A 12,878-nucleotide genomic window follows, 5' to 3' on the forward strand; every position below is an offset into this window, starting at 1 on the left:
AGCCAGTCCTCAAAGGTGAGGGTTCAGATTCCATATCACCTCTGTGCAACTACCACCTGGGATGGGCTTGGGTCCTTGCTTCTCAAAACTGCATCCCAGGACTGGAGAGATGACTCAGTAGTGTGCCATGGAAGCAGGAGAACCAGATCTTCAGAACCTATGTAAAAGTCCGGCAGTCATGCCAGGACAGCCTCCTGTAAGCCCAGAACCTGGGAGGCAGACATGGGGACCTCCAGGAGAAACTGGCTAGAGAGACCAATGGAACTGCGAGCTCTGTGTTCAGTGAGAGACCCAACCTCAAAAAATGAAATGGAAAACAACTGAAGAAGGTTCCCAGCATTAGCTTCAGCTCCCCTGCTCGCCACAAGACACATCTTACACACACACACTTGCAATGTACACACATGCATGTACACACACACACAATGCACACACACTCACAATGCACATACACACTTGCAGTGCACACACACACGCACACGCACACACACATGCACACGCACACACACACGCACGCATGTGCACACACACACAAGTGAAAAGTGCATTAAGATGCTATCCTTCTGCCTCTTCATCACTACACCCCCAAGGAAAACACAAACCTTGGAACCCCATGAGAGCTGGATTCTGTGGGCGGGGCAGCAGGGGGCCATGAATTCGCTCTTCTACTAGCACTCTTTGCTGGACACCTCTGGAAGGAGCTGTCTCTCGGCTCACGGGAACAAGGCACAGCCTCTTGGTCTTTCTTGGAAGCCCCCTGGGGATGTGCACATTGGACACGTAATTGGGACTCTTAGGGGTTCACCTGGGTTGGTGGGCTTATGACAGGCAGCCTGGGTTCCCCCACCCCACCTCTTGTAACAACAGACCTGGCTTCCTGGCGACCAAAACCACAAGCAGAAAGTAGAGGTGTAAGATACTCACGGCAGGCTGGGCCTGTGTGTAGGAGAGAGAGAGAGAGAGAGAGAGAGAGAGAGAGAGAGAGAGAGAGAGAGAGGCACAAAGGAGAACAAGAAGAGAAAGGGCAACGCGGGTGAGAGAGGCCACCAGGGCACGGCTGCCTCCCCGCACCAGGATGGCACTTCCTACAGGCAGGCGTGTGTAGCAGCTGGAGAAGGCACCAGACATGTGGCTCCTCGTTGGGATCGCTGGACTGCTGACAGCGGCTCTCTCAGGTAGATCTCACTTATGCTAGAGGGCCTGGGTCCTGAGAGCTTGACCTCTTGCTAGCTGTTTCCTCGTGGCCACCTTTGTAGAGCCTTTAAGTTAAGACCTTAACTGGTGTTAAGACAACACCTTGGGGCTTGAGATGACACGGGGACCCCGTAAGGGACCAGAATGGGCTGGATGGTGCTCTCATCCTGAAAGGCCTCCTGGGAGTGAGATGAACAAGCTTTGTGCCTGACTAGGGTCCTAGGCCTGGGGAGGGGAGCACACCACCACCCACCCGTAGGCTCAGGAAGTCCCCCCATACGCCTTCTTACCATTTCACAGGAAGGAAGGAACCACTCCTTTGAGAAACAGGACCAACCGACATCGGTTAAGCCCCATGTTAAGCCCCAGGGTAGGGCTCCCCGGGACTGGAGGCAGAACCCAGGGAGACCCAGGGGACCCTTAGACTGTCATTCTTGGTGACTTCAGTTCATCCTCTTGGATTAATTTGAGATACAAGTGATCAGGAAGGCTCTTGAGGTCCCAAGTTATCCTCTGAGTGCTGAGGTATTCTGGGCTCCTGGGCCAGAGTTCGGGGGCAAAGGCCTGGAATCACCAGACACTTGTGAGGTACAGTAGAGAATGGAGGCCAAGTTACTGGAACAGGCAACAGTCCAGAGACTCAGAGTTCCTGCACTTTCTGGGACTTACATCTGGGGGAGGAAGATGGTATAGAAACAGATTTACGGCCTAAGGAGTTAGGTCTGCCCTACAGCAGGGGAGCCCGGGCAGAGCCGTAGTGATAGCCGGCTGGCTTCAGAGGTTGTGAGCACTCAGGGATATCCAAAGAATTGTCTCTTCTCTGTCTGGATCTGTGGCCATGTTCTCTAAGCTTCCTGGTGTCAGATTGGCTTAGGGAGAAAGTCATTTTACTCTGGAAGAGGGACTTTCACATCTTGCACAGGTGGGGCCTGGGTCTGGCTGTCCTTTCTTGACCAGCCATTCCCAAAGTGCTTACTCTCGGGACTCAGCTGCCCTCTGCCCAGGCGGACTGCAGCTGGTGAAAGGCCTCCTGCCTCTTCCTGTCCGTCAGTGCCACCATCCCTGACCTTCCTAAGAGGCCCGGTACAGGCTCAGGATTAAGTCCTAAAGCAAAAGGACTGCTAGTAGCCCAGACTGGGGCTTCAAACGAACCAGCTCCTTCTCTTTCCACTGCCTCCCAGTAGGAGTGAGGGCTGGGGCTGAGCCGGGTGGATACAGGAGCCCTTTGTGCTGAGGCTGAGGTGGCTGGTCCTAGGTCTGAGGAGAAGGGTCCAGGGTGATGCCCATGGGAAGGCAAGATCTCCGCAGCAGGCCGGTCCAGAGAGTCTCCGTCGGTGTGTGCTGTGCCTGCCTCCTGCACGGAATCAGTACCTCCAGCTCCCTCCTGTCCCCCTGTCCCTGTGTCAGTGTCCCCCCAGCTCCCTCCTGTCGCCGGTCCCTGTGTCAATGTCCCCCTGGCTTCTTCCTGTCCCCGTGCTGATTGCCGATGTCAGTTGACTTTCTTATTGTTACCAATACAAGTTTAGTTTTTTTAAAAAACAAACAAACAAACAAAGCAAACCACTCAAAAAACTTTGTTATGTTGTAAGTGGAAAACTCTTAATATTCACCAGTAATTAAGGGGAAATTAAAAATAAATGGCGGCAAAAACCAACCTGTGGCAATTGAAATGAGGCCAACCAAGCTCCTGGCGCCTAAGGCCTAGACCCACCTTCCCTCTTAGTTAAAGGGGTGATGAGGGAGGGATAAAGACATCCTGGTTAAAAAGTGGTTATTTTCTTCTGAACTTGTCCAGCACTCTGAGCATGAATAGTCCCCTCTTTGGGCAATGTTTGTTCATCAGTCACTGATGGTCTATGTCCCACTGAGAAATGTCCTGAGGAGGATGAACTTTGCAAGTGTAAGGAAAACTGCACCCAAGGTGTCCCCATGTCTCTCTCCTGCTGATGTTAGGGAGGCTGAGACACTGCGTTCTGGGCTTGAACGTTCCTTCCCCTCTGCCTGACCTGGTAGGCCCTGCTGACTGGGCACGGAAATGCTTACAGGGGTGGTGGATCTGTGTGGACCACACGTGCCTGGGGAAAGGATATTAAGAGAAAAGAGGTAGAAAATGAAGAACAGCAAGAATAAAGGGAAGAGAAGGGTGAAGCCTGGTGAGGTTCTGGTGCTCTCTGCTCGGGAACGGGTCCAAGCCTGAGGGGTCCAGGCCTTGTTTGGTTCTATTCTGAGGGTCAGGGGCTGGCAGTTGTAGGTGCTGGCTTTCCTAAGAGCTGTAGGACTCTCCTCTTCTTAGGCCTCCTCAGTTAGGCCTGGTGCCTAGCTCCCCACTCAGTCCCACACAGCTTTCTCTGCCTAGCTGGCCCCAGTTAAGGCTTGGATGTTACTGGGTGACCACGGCTTAGAGAGACAGACCCTCTGGTTCACGATGATGTTCCCTGTTACCCGGGCCGAGTTCTGTGCCTCAGAGCCCTAGTCATCCAAGGGAAGGAGACTGAGATAGTAAAGTAGAAGCCCTGATGAGAGGGAAGACAGGGTTATGAAACTAGTTTTCATCCATTGTTGCTTCCGATTCCCCAGGGCCTGAGCTCCCATCCTTCCCTGGTTCCCACTTTCCTGGTTAGTGGATAAAGTCTTTTGTGTCCTGAAAAGGCAGCTTGTATTATTTTAAAATATTAGAACTTTGGGCTGGAGATGCCACTCAGTGGTTGAGCGTTTGTCTAGTGTGTACAAGATGCCCATTTTGACACCCAGCACCACACATACAGAAATGGTTTAATTTTTAAAAAGTAATCTATTTTTCCTTATTTGCAAATATAAATTTTGTTTTATTTGTAAGCTTGATCATTTCAAGGGGCCTCTGAATCAATCAGGCTGAAGAGAGTAACCTCTTTAAATAATAAATGTCCCTTACTAATTAATTCTAGCTAATTAATTCCCTCTGCTCTGTGCTTTCCAATATGGCAGCCACTGTTACTTCCATCTGAGATGTATCAGTGCAAATCACAGAACAAACTCTGAAAATGAGTTAAAATTATATATATATATATATATATATATATATATATATATATATATAGTGTGTGTGTGTGTGTGTATATATTAATGCATGACACAGCACACATGGAGGTCAGAAAACAGCTTTTAGGAACTGACTTTCTCCTTCTGACATGTGGGTCTTGGGAATGGACCTCAGGTTGCAGGCTTGGCTGTAAGCACCTTTGCCCATTGAACCGTCTTACCAGCCCTTCTTTGATATTCTAAACTGAATTTAGGAATTGAGGGGTTCAAATATTCACACACATCCCTCACTGACCTCCAGTCCTTGCAGGTTCTAGGCAAGTGTTCTGTGTGTGCTAAACTCTCAGACCCGTGAATCCGTTCCCCTTCACAGCAGGGAACAAACTCTTCCCAAGAAAGGGTGTTTTTAGACCTAAGACTCTGACACGAGCAAAGCGACCGCGAGATTCTCCTAACTATTCTAATGAGGTTGGCAGATGTTATCAAATTATCTTGGACTTTTACATTAAACTGTGAACTGAAAGCAGCTGATCCATCGTGTGCACGAGTTCTGAGGACCACATGTCCTCAAATATCACAAACACGGGATTTTTACATACCAATGCACAGAAGTTGACCCAACTTTCACTTTGCGCTCCTCTAGAAATACTAGAAGGTTCTACTTATTTAATCAGGGATGCTATGTAAGGTCTAGCCTCATTGGAAAGATTTGCTGGAGGTTGGGGCTTTCTCAAGCAGCGAGAATCTGTCATGTTGGTGGATTCAGTTGAGGTCGGCTCTTCCGTCATTTTACAAAAATAGAAGGCATGATTCTTGTGTGCTGCAAATGGTCACGCTGTGTCTTTCTGTCCTTCAACTGGGCAGTCCTTCGACCCACAGTTTCTGGGTACATGGATCACAAACCTAATCTTCTATATCTGTGTCCTCACCTGGGCGATTAAAATCCCTCACGTGTCCACTCTTTCATTCCATTCCATATCCCATCCTCCTGCCTGCATTACAGCTCGCAGATGTATCAGTGACACTGGACAGACTTCCGCATCATCTGACTTCTCGTGCTGTCTGGCCACAGGTGACAACTGATAAGGGACGAGTGGCCATCCTGCAGGGTAGTACTGGCACATTTAGTTAGCTGTAGATGGTTTCAGAGTGATCTGAGAGGTCCAAGATACACTGCCGAGAGCTCCCATGCTCGTTCTGGGCTTGCCAAGACCTTCTTTGCTGCCCATACCAGCCTCATTCCTTACAAGAAAGTTCTTGAGAAAGCCAGGCTCTGGCTGCTGGATTCTGAGGCTAAAAAAAAAATCCAAGTTTTCCCCTGAGACAAAAAGAATAAGTAGCTCTTGGTGGGGGTCAGCAAGATGGTTCAGCCAAATCTGGTGACGTGAATTAGAGCCCTGGGAACCACATGGTGGGAGGAGAGAACAGATTCACACTTGTTCTCTGACCTCCATGTATGTACTGTGACACACCCATATACATACGAGAGAGAGAGAGAGACAGAGACAGAGAGAAAGAAAGAAAGAAAGAAAGAAAGAAAGAAAGAAAGAAAGAAAGAAAAGGTGATCAGGACTGATCAGGACAGGGCTGGCAGGTCTAACAGAAAAAGACCAGGTCACCTTGCCCAAGCCTGGACCACAGACTGAAGCTACAAATTTTAGTGCCTGTGCCAGGTCCGAGGCTTGCACTGAGGAGCCCTTGAAGGCTGTCATTCCCAGGTTGCCAGTATCTCCACCCCTTAACCCTTCTTAAAGGACGTTTTAAAGTGGACTCGTGTTTATTCATAGAAGAAAATCCACGTGGCTCACAGGGGAAGCCATTGGAAAGCACCTGAATGTGCTGTCAGTAAAAAGAAATGTCGTGGAAACAGAAAGATGTCACCAGACTCTAGACGCCAGCCATCTGCTTTGCTACTCTCTTTCCTCTAAAGCGGGGGGTTGTGGGTGCCAGGGATGTTTACAACTAGTCCCTCAGGAGGCCCTGTCCTCCATGACAAGCTGCAAGAGAAACAATTCGGTGATGATAGTGTTGAGGTGGCGGCCAACAAAGCCCTTGTGCAAACTTTTGGGTGTGTACTTGCACTTTGGAAACAGTGATCAAAGAAAGGGCAGAGGGGTTGGGCCTATGCCCCTTGGACAAGACTCAGTCTGAAGAAACTGCTCAGCTGCCTGGAACATTCTGGATATAAGAGTGCCTTAACAGGCAGTCCCAGGGTGCTCTGAGAAGCTCCTGCATTTCTTTGGTGAGCCTTAAAATAGGGTTGACACCCTTACTCATGCCCCATGACCCAACTCTGGTTTGTGTATATATCGAGTCAGACAGTTCCTCAGTAGCCAGCCATCAGCCTTAGTAAGACAGCATCTTTGGCTGGCCTGGAACTCACAAATTAGATTAGGGTAACCAGCCAGCTAGTTCCGGGGATCTGCCTGTCTTTCTCCCCAACGCTGGGACTATAAACACATACCCCACGCTCCCCTTACTTTGCATGAAGCCTGGAGATTGAAATCGGCTCCTTGTGCAGGCTGAGCTGTCCCCTCCCAATCGACTCTGGGAAACGGATTCCCTATGACCTGGGGAAGATGGGGAGTCTTTGAAGGGGGTGAAATCAGGATGGGTTTTGGGAACAAGCTCTTGACTTAATGAACTCTGGCAAGTTCCTTCTTTTCTCTGGTGCTGGTTTCCTCCCTGGAAAATGAACACATTGGGCACTAAGGATGGATCTAAAAATCTAAGTATAGCACTGGAGATCACAGGCTGAGAGAGCAGAGATCCAGTAGACCCCCAGCCTCAGGACGGACATAGTGTGTCACAACTCCAGCCAGGACCCTGGGGTCAGACAGGCTTGTTCCCAATCCCAGCTCTGCAAGACTCCAGGGTTGTTTGTAGGCCTGCAGGCTACAGACAGCAATGCCCGGCATGCTTAGGTGGTCAAGCCAGCTTAGATAATACATCCAAAGTTCCTGAGCAAACTGAGGTGTTCATAATTGTTATATTAGAAATATGTCACATGAGGCCAAAGGTGATTAACCTTGTACAAGTACAGAGGACTTAGTCATTAAGCTGGTGCCATCGGCACCGTGAGCTCATTTACCCAGAAGGCAATTCTCTCTCATAGATGCAGAAATGGAGGCTTAGCAAAATCTATAGCTAGTGAGTGCCAGAACCCAAGCAGCCCAGGGCCTTTTCTCCGTAAGAAGCCTGATTGGCATTCTATCAAGCTCTGTGGTCCCAGGGTTCTGGAAGGCCTTTAGCAGTACAGGAGACACGGTGTGACTGTTTTACTCGGCCATGGCTCCCCTTAAGAGAGTTTGCCTGGCAGTGAAGATGAACACCAGGACCAGGCAGAAAAGTGAAGCTCAGGAGGCACCAGGAGCCAAGGGGAAGCTTGCCTGGCAGGAAGTTCCATCTCAGCATGTTTATTCTGCATTGAACCTTGTGCTGTATTAAGATACAAGATACAAAAGTCATCTCATTATGAAGAAGGTGGGGAAATATGCCAGGTCAGCTTTGCCTACTGTGGCCACAGATGCCAGCCAATGAACTATAGCCCCCACCCATCGCTAACAACAACCATTTTCTAAGCCTCAGCTTAGGTGTTTATCATATACTAACTCACAATTCTGGGGCAGCCACCCCCGTTTTAGAGGTAGGGAAACTGAGACTCAGAAGATCATGTAATTTGTCTCAGTGGTGGTTAATGCTAAATTTAAGGGAAAAAAAAATCATGTCTGGTACTGGGGAGATGGCTCTGTGAATAAGGTGTTTGCCTTGTAAACATGGAGATTTGCATTTGACCCCCCAGAACCCATGTTAGAAAACAAAAGCCTGGCATGGTGATATGCAGTTGTAGTCCCAGTGCAGGGGAGGCAGTGGCATGTGGATCCCTGGGGTTCACTAGGCAACCAACCCAGCTAGTGAGAAATGTTAACTGTGACACACTGAGAAAATTATGAGACGTCCTGGGATGCTGCGAGGGCCCCGCAGCTCCTTTGGCCGGGGCCATGTGGCTGAGGCAGCAGAGGAGGAACAAACATGGTCCACGTTTCCTCCCGCCATTTTGTAGGTTCGGTAGCCCGACAGCCTCCTGCTTGAAACACCTGACAAATGCCAATAGTCAGAGAAGCTGATCCACTGTTGAGCAAGCTGTGGGGCTGGGCCTGGCACACATGTGAGATTGGGGACAGGGGTCTTCACCCTGGGGAAGCAACCTCTTGATTTCCTCTGCGAGAGACCCAGCTCCTGGGTCTCCACAAGTCTTCGTGATGAGGCGATCGTAGAAGATCTAGCCTCCACGTTTTCAGTCCACTCTCACAATCTTGGCCTGGCTGATGACTGCAGACAGTGCTGCCAGATGCCCTAAGGGCCTGCTTGGGACTGAAGGCATGCGTGGGCTGTTCAGGAGTGGGGCCAGGCTGGAGAGAAGAAGACTCAGAGCTCAGTCAGGAGTCACCTGTCTCTGTCTGGGTCAGAGAAAAGTTGCTGTTATCTTCAGACAAAGCTGAGCAGAGGTCTGCCCCCATTACAGAAGAATAGAGTGATACCAAAGAGCCCTCAGGTCCTGACAGACCTGGTCACCCGCTCACCCCCACCAGGTGCTGCTTCCTCAATGGGGTTAGGGGGAAGGGTTTTCTCTGCAGACAATATGCTTTTGGCTAGGGTGCTTACCTCTTCCTGGAGGGGTGCCTGGGGCTGACTGGGGGCCAGGGCAGAGGTAACAGTGCATTAGTGAGCCGCCAGAGACCTAGTTCCCACCCTGCTCATCGCTCTAGCCTTCTCTGTATCCTTTCTGGACCTGAGAGTTAAGTTCCTTGGAGAAGCGTCTTCTGTCCAGACGAGACTCTGGACACACAATGATGTCTAAGCGGGAGGAAACCCAGAGAGACCCAAGGAGGAAAGGTGAACCCCAGAATGGGAAGTGAGGTGTCCAAGGTCAGGGTGAGAAGGCACCTCTGCCGGCTCCCAGTTCCCACCCCAGACCTCTTCTCACATTACCTATGAGCCTGGCTCATGCTCAGCTCCCCATCCTCATGCCAGAATAGCTAGGGGATGCTCTGGTCCAACCTGGTCTCACTTGAACACAGGTAACCCTCAGCTTCAACCTGCTGGCCAGCCCCTCTACCCGGTCCATCTACCAGCTGACTCAGCCCAAGTTCTGGCTACTTTTTTGTAACATGAGGGCCCGCTTGTTGGAGTTTCTGTCCCGCCCCGTCCTCCAGCCGTTTAGTCCCAGAGGAAATCCCACAGAGATCTCCATAAGATTATAAAACTGATTGTCCCATTAGCTCAGGCTACTTATTAGCTCTTGTAGCTTCTATTAACCCAATTATTCTTAGTCCAGCCCAGACCACCGAAGAAGCAAGATGTGAGCTGCTCAGATGAGAAAGGTACCAAGCTATGCGGCTAACATAGATGAGAATGGGTTAATATAAGTGATAAGAGCTAATACAAAGCCAGAGTTAATGAGCCAATCAGTTTATAATTAATGCAGACTCTCTGTGTGATTTTCTTTGGGGGCTTACTGGCTGTGGGAACTGGGCAGGATATAAATCCCAACAAGCCAGCCCTCATGTTACACTTTTTAACTTATTATTTTTTGCATTCTCTCCCTCCCTCCCTCCCTCCGTCCCTTCCTACCTTCTCTCTTCCTTACTCTCTTCTTCTATCTTATAAATTTTCTCATAGCCATTTAATTTGAAACTTACTGAAAAGTTTCATTAATAACACAAGACTTCCCATGAACCCTTCACCCAGACTCCCAGCCATTAAGTCCTCTCATTTGTTCTCAGAGTCAGTTTTCTATTATCCATTGCCATTTTCCTAACGGTCTGAGAGCAGGTTGTGGACGTTCTGTCTCTTTCCCTCTAAATACTACAATATGTTTTAGTTCTGTTTCTTAGGTTATATTGCTATTTTGTTTTATTTCTGAGACAGAGTCACAGAATCTTACTATGTTGCCCTGGTTGGGCTCAAGTAATCCTCCTGCCTCAGTTTCCCAAGTAGCTAGATCTACATTCATGTACCATTATAGCCAGCACTAGGGTCTTTTTGTCTGTGAGAACTTAATACCTGTATACAATGAAATATGACCACATATATCCCTCCAGTCTCTCCTCCAACTCCGTTAGCCCCATATCTCTCCCTCCCAACTTTATGCCCCCTTTTATAGCCCAATAAGTCCACTTAGTGCTGCTCGTATGTGCATGGGTGTCGGGACCTCCACTGATGCATGGGGAAGGTACAGCAGCCACATGCTAGAAGAACGATTTCATGTCTTGTAAAAGCCATCGGCTGCCAGCAAGTCCTCAGCAAGGGTGAGGACCTGGGGCACCTCTCCTATCTGTATGGGCGTTTTGGCTGGCTTCACCTTGAGTTTGTGACTACATCTGCTGTGTCCATAGCTACTTGTGTATGTAACTGTGCACATAAACCGAGTTAAGAACTGTCGCTGTGGCAACAGATATATCACATTCAGACAAACTTTCCCATCCTCGAGCTCTTTCATGTTTTTCTCCTTCCTCTTCCAAGATATCTCCTGACCCTTGGCCGCCGTGTGTGTGTGTGTGTGTGTGTGTGTGTGTGTGTGTGTATGTGTGTGTGCGCGCGCACGCGTGTGTTTATATAAAATGTTGCATTTAGGGTTGAACACTTTAGATTTGGGGAGTGGGAAGAAGGCATTCTCTTGCATAATGACAGTATACTTTCCAAAAGCCAGGAAATGACCAAGGACACATTACTGCTCTCCAGACTTTACTCAGATGGTGCTGTCAGTCCAGTAATATCCAGAAGAAAATTCTGTTTCACGTTCCGTGTGAGGCTCTCGTGTCCGTTCTCTCCCACCTAGATGATTTACCAGCTTTTTCTTTCTCTTTCATGACATTGCTCTTCTTGAGGCACACAGAACAGTTGTTCTGTGAAATGTCCCTTATCTTGTTAGTCTAGTGATTGCCCCTGATGGATGTGAAAGGAGAGACCCCAGGGATGTGAGGGAGAGGAGACAGGGTCAGAGAGGTTAGCAAGGATCACAGAACCTGGGGTTTGGAATCGACCCGAGCAGGGGGGCGGGGAGTGGGAAATCAGGGTTTAACATATACAATATATTTATACATATGCACCAAAACACGGACAACAAAGGGGTCAGTAAAGAGCCTGCCACCAAGCCTGAGTGGGCCCTCTCCCACTTAGAAGGCGGTAGGAGTTAAAGGCTGGCAATGCTGTGCTGGGACTTTGGTCTTATTGCTGTTTGTGTGCGTGCACGCGTGTGCATGTGGCTTTGTGTTCACACCTGCATGTGTGCTCTCGCACCACAGTCTATGTAGAGAGGTCAGAGAACAGCTTGCAGCAGTCGGTTCTCTCCTCCCACCATGTGGGTTCTGAAGATCCGGCTCAGGTTGTCAGGTTTGGCAGTAAGCTGAGCCATCTCGACCGCTTCAGATTTTTTGGAAGGATTGGACAGTTAGAAAGGGTGTAATTCGATTATTATGCAATTCAGTGCCCTTTAATCTCTTATCTTAAACTGTCTTCTGAGCTAAGTCTGCTGTGGGAAAGTTTCACTAACTGGTGGGAGCAGTAGTGGGTAAAAGCAAATGGGGGGAGGGTGGGGAGGGGGCTATGTCATGAGGGATAGAAGCACAGTTTGCAGTTGGTAAACAAGGGTGCCCTCTGCTCCTTCAGCCAGACTCCAGCTGGTCCAAAGAACCCTTTAATAACAGAGAAACGAGGCTGTGGAAAGGATCCGGGTCTTACTGCCCAAGACAGCTACAGTAGCTGGCCTCTTCTGCCTACTCTCACCGCTCCCACTCAACTCTAGTGAACGTTCAGAAACAATGTAAACATTAGTCATCCTTATTGTAAAAAAGTTGTAACAACCACATTAAAAAAAGAACGCAGAGGGAGCAGAAGTCTCACCTAGCCCCTTCACACAGCCCACTCGGTCCTTGGAGAAGGGACCTTTTCATTCCCAGAAGCATGGAGGACATTTTGGCCCCTCAGCACATAGGTGGGGGTGCAGAGAAGTAGGCCTGAGGCAGGTTTTCAGCAGCTTCTGCGGAGCTGCTGTTTGTACATGGAGTCTGGGGTCTTCAAGCTAAGCTCTAGCCCGTCTGCTGTGAATCTGGAAAATCCCAGCCCTCTCCGGTAAAATGAGTGTAGCCAGTAGGTCAGCCCCTCAGCTCTGGGCTGTGACAGACCCTGTGGCTCCCTATATGCTTCTGTAGATAATATTTAGTTACCAGCATCTATGAGACTGTTTTAGCTCTAGCGATATCAACACAGTCACAAAATTCTGGCTTTAGAAGGACTTGCTGGTTTATAGCTCTACAATTATCCGGAAATAAAGGCTACGTCCCTCCCTCTTGCTGGTTCCTCTCCTCCCTCCTAGAATTCTCTAGAATTCTAGGCTCCTCCCACCAAGCTGCTGCTGAATTTCTGTTTAGATATGAGTGTAAGGGTGGGTGATTTACTGTCCTGGGGTTAAGTGGCACAGTCCCAAAGACTAGGTGGCCCCAATAAGAGACATCTGTTTTCACACAGCACTGGAGGTTTGAATTAAGACCAGGGTCACGATGTCAGCTGCTGGGATTCTTGCAGAGGGCTATGAGGGGGCATCTGTCCCCATCGCCTCGCTTCTGCAGGTTTGTGTCCCATCTAGGGTGTTCCTTTGACTTGCA

At 49.2% G+C, this 12,878-nt stretch overlaps 1 protein-coding gene across 1 annotated transcript in view; it reads left to right on the forward strand.

The window, feature by feature from the left end:
• The first annotated feature begins 1,025 nt into the window (after positions 1-1,025).
• The window catches only part of Cd6 (CD6 molecule), a 38,838-nt gene continuing 26,985 nt past the window's right edge, over positions 1,026-12,878 (forward strand). Inside the window, exon 1 of the mRNA XM_041661766.1 lies at positions 1,026-1,175. Coding sequence (XP_041517700.1) covers positions 1,127-1,175 — 49 coding nt within the window. The 5' untranslated portion in view covers positions 1,026-1,126. The remainder of the gene's footprint in view (positions 1,176-12,878) is intronic.

The sequence above is a fragment of the Microtus oregoni genome, unplaced genomic scaffold (assembly GCF_018167655.1).
Source record: "Microtus oregoni isolate MIOR12 unplaced genomic scaffold, Mior012 000012F_ref0000307, whole genome shotgun sequence".
Taxonomy (NCBI): domain Eukaryota; kingdom Metazoa; phylum Chordata; class Mammalia; order Rodentia; family Cricetidae; genus Microtus; species Microtus oregoni.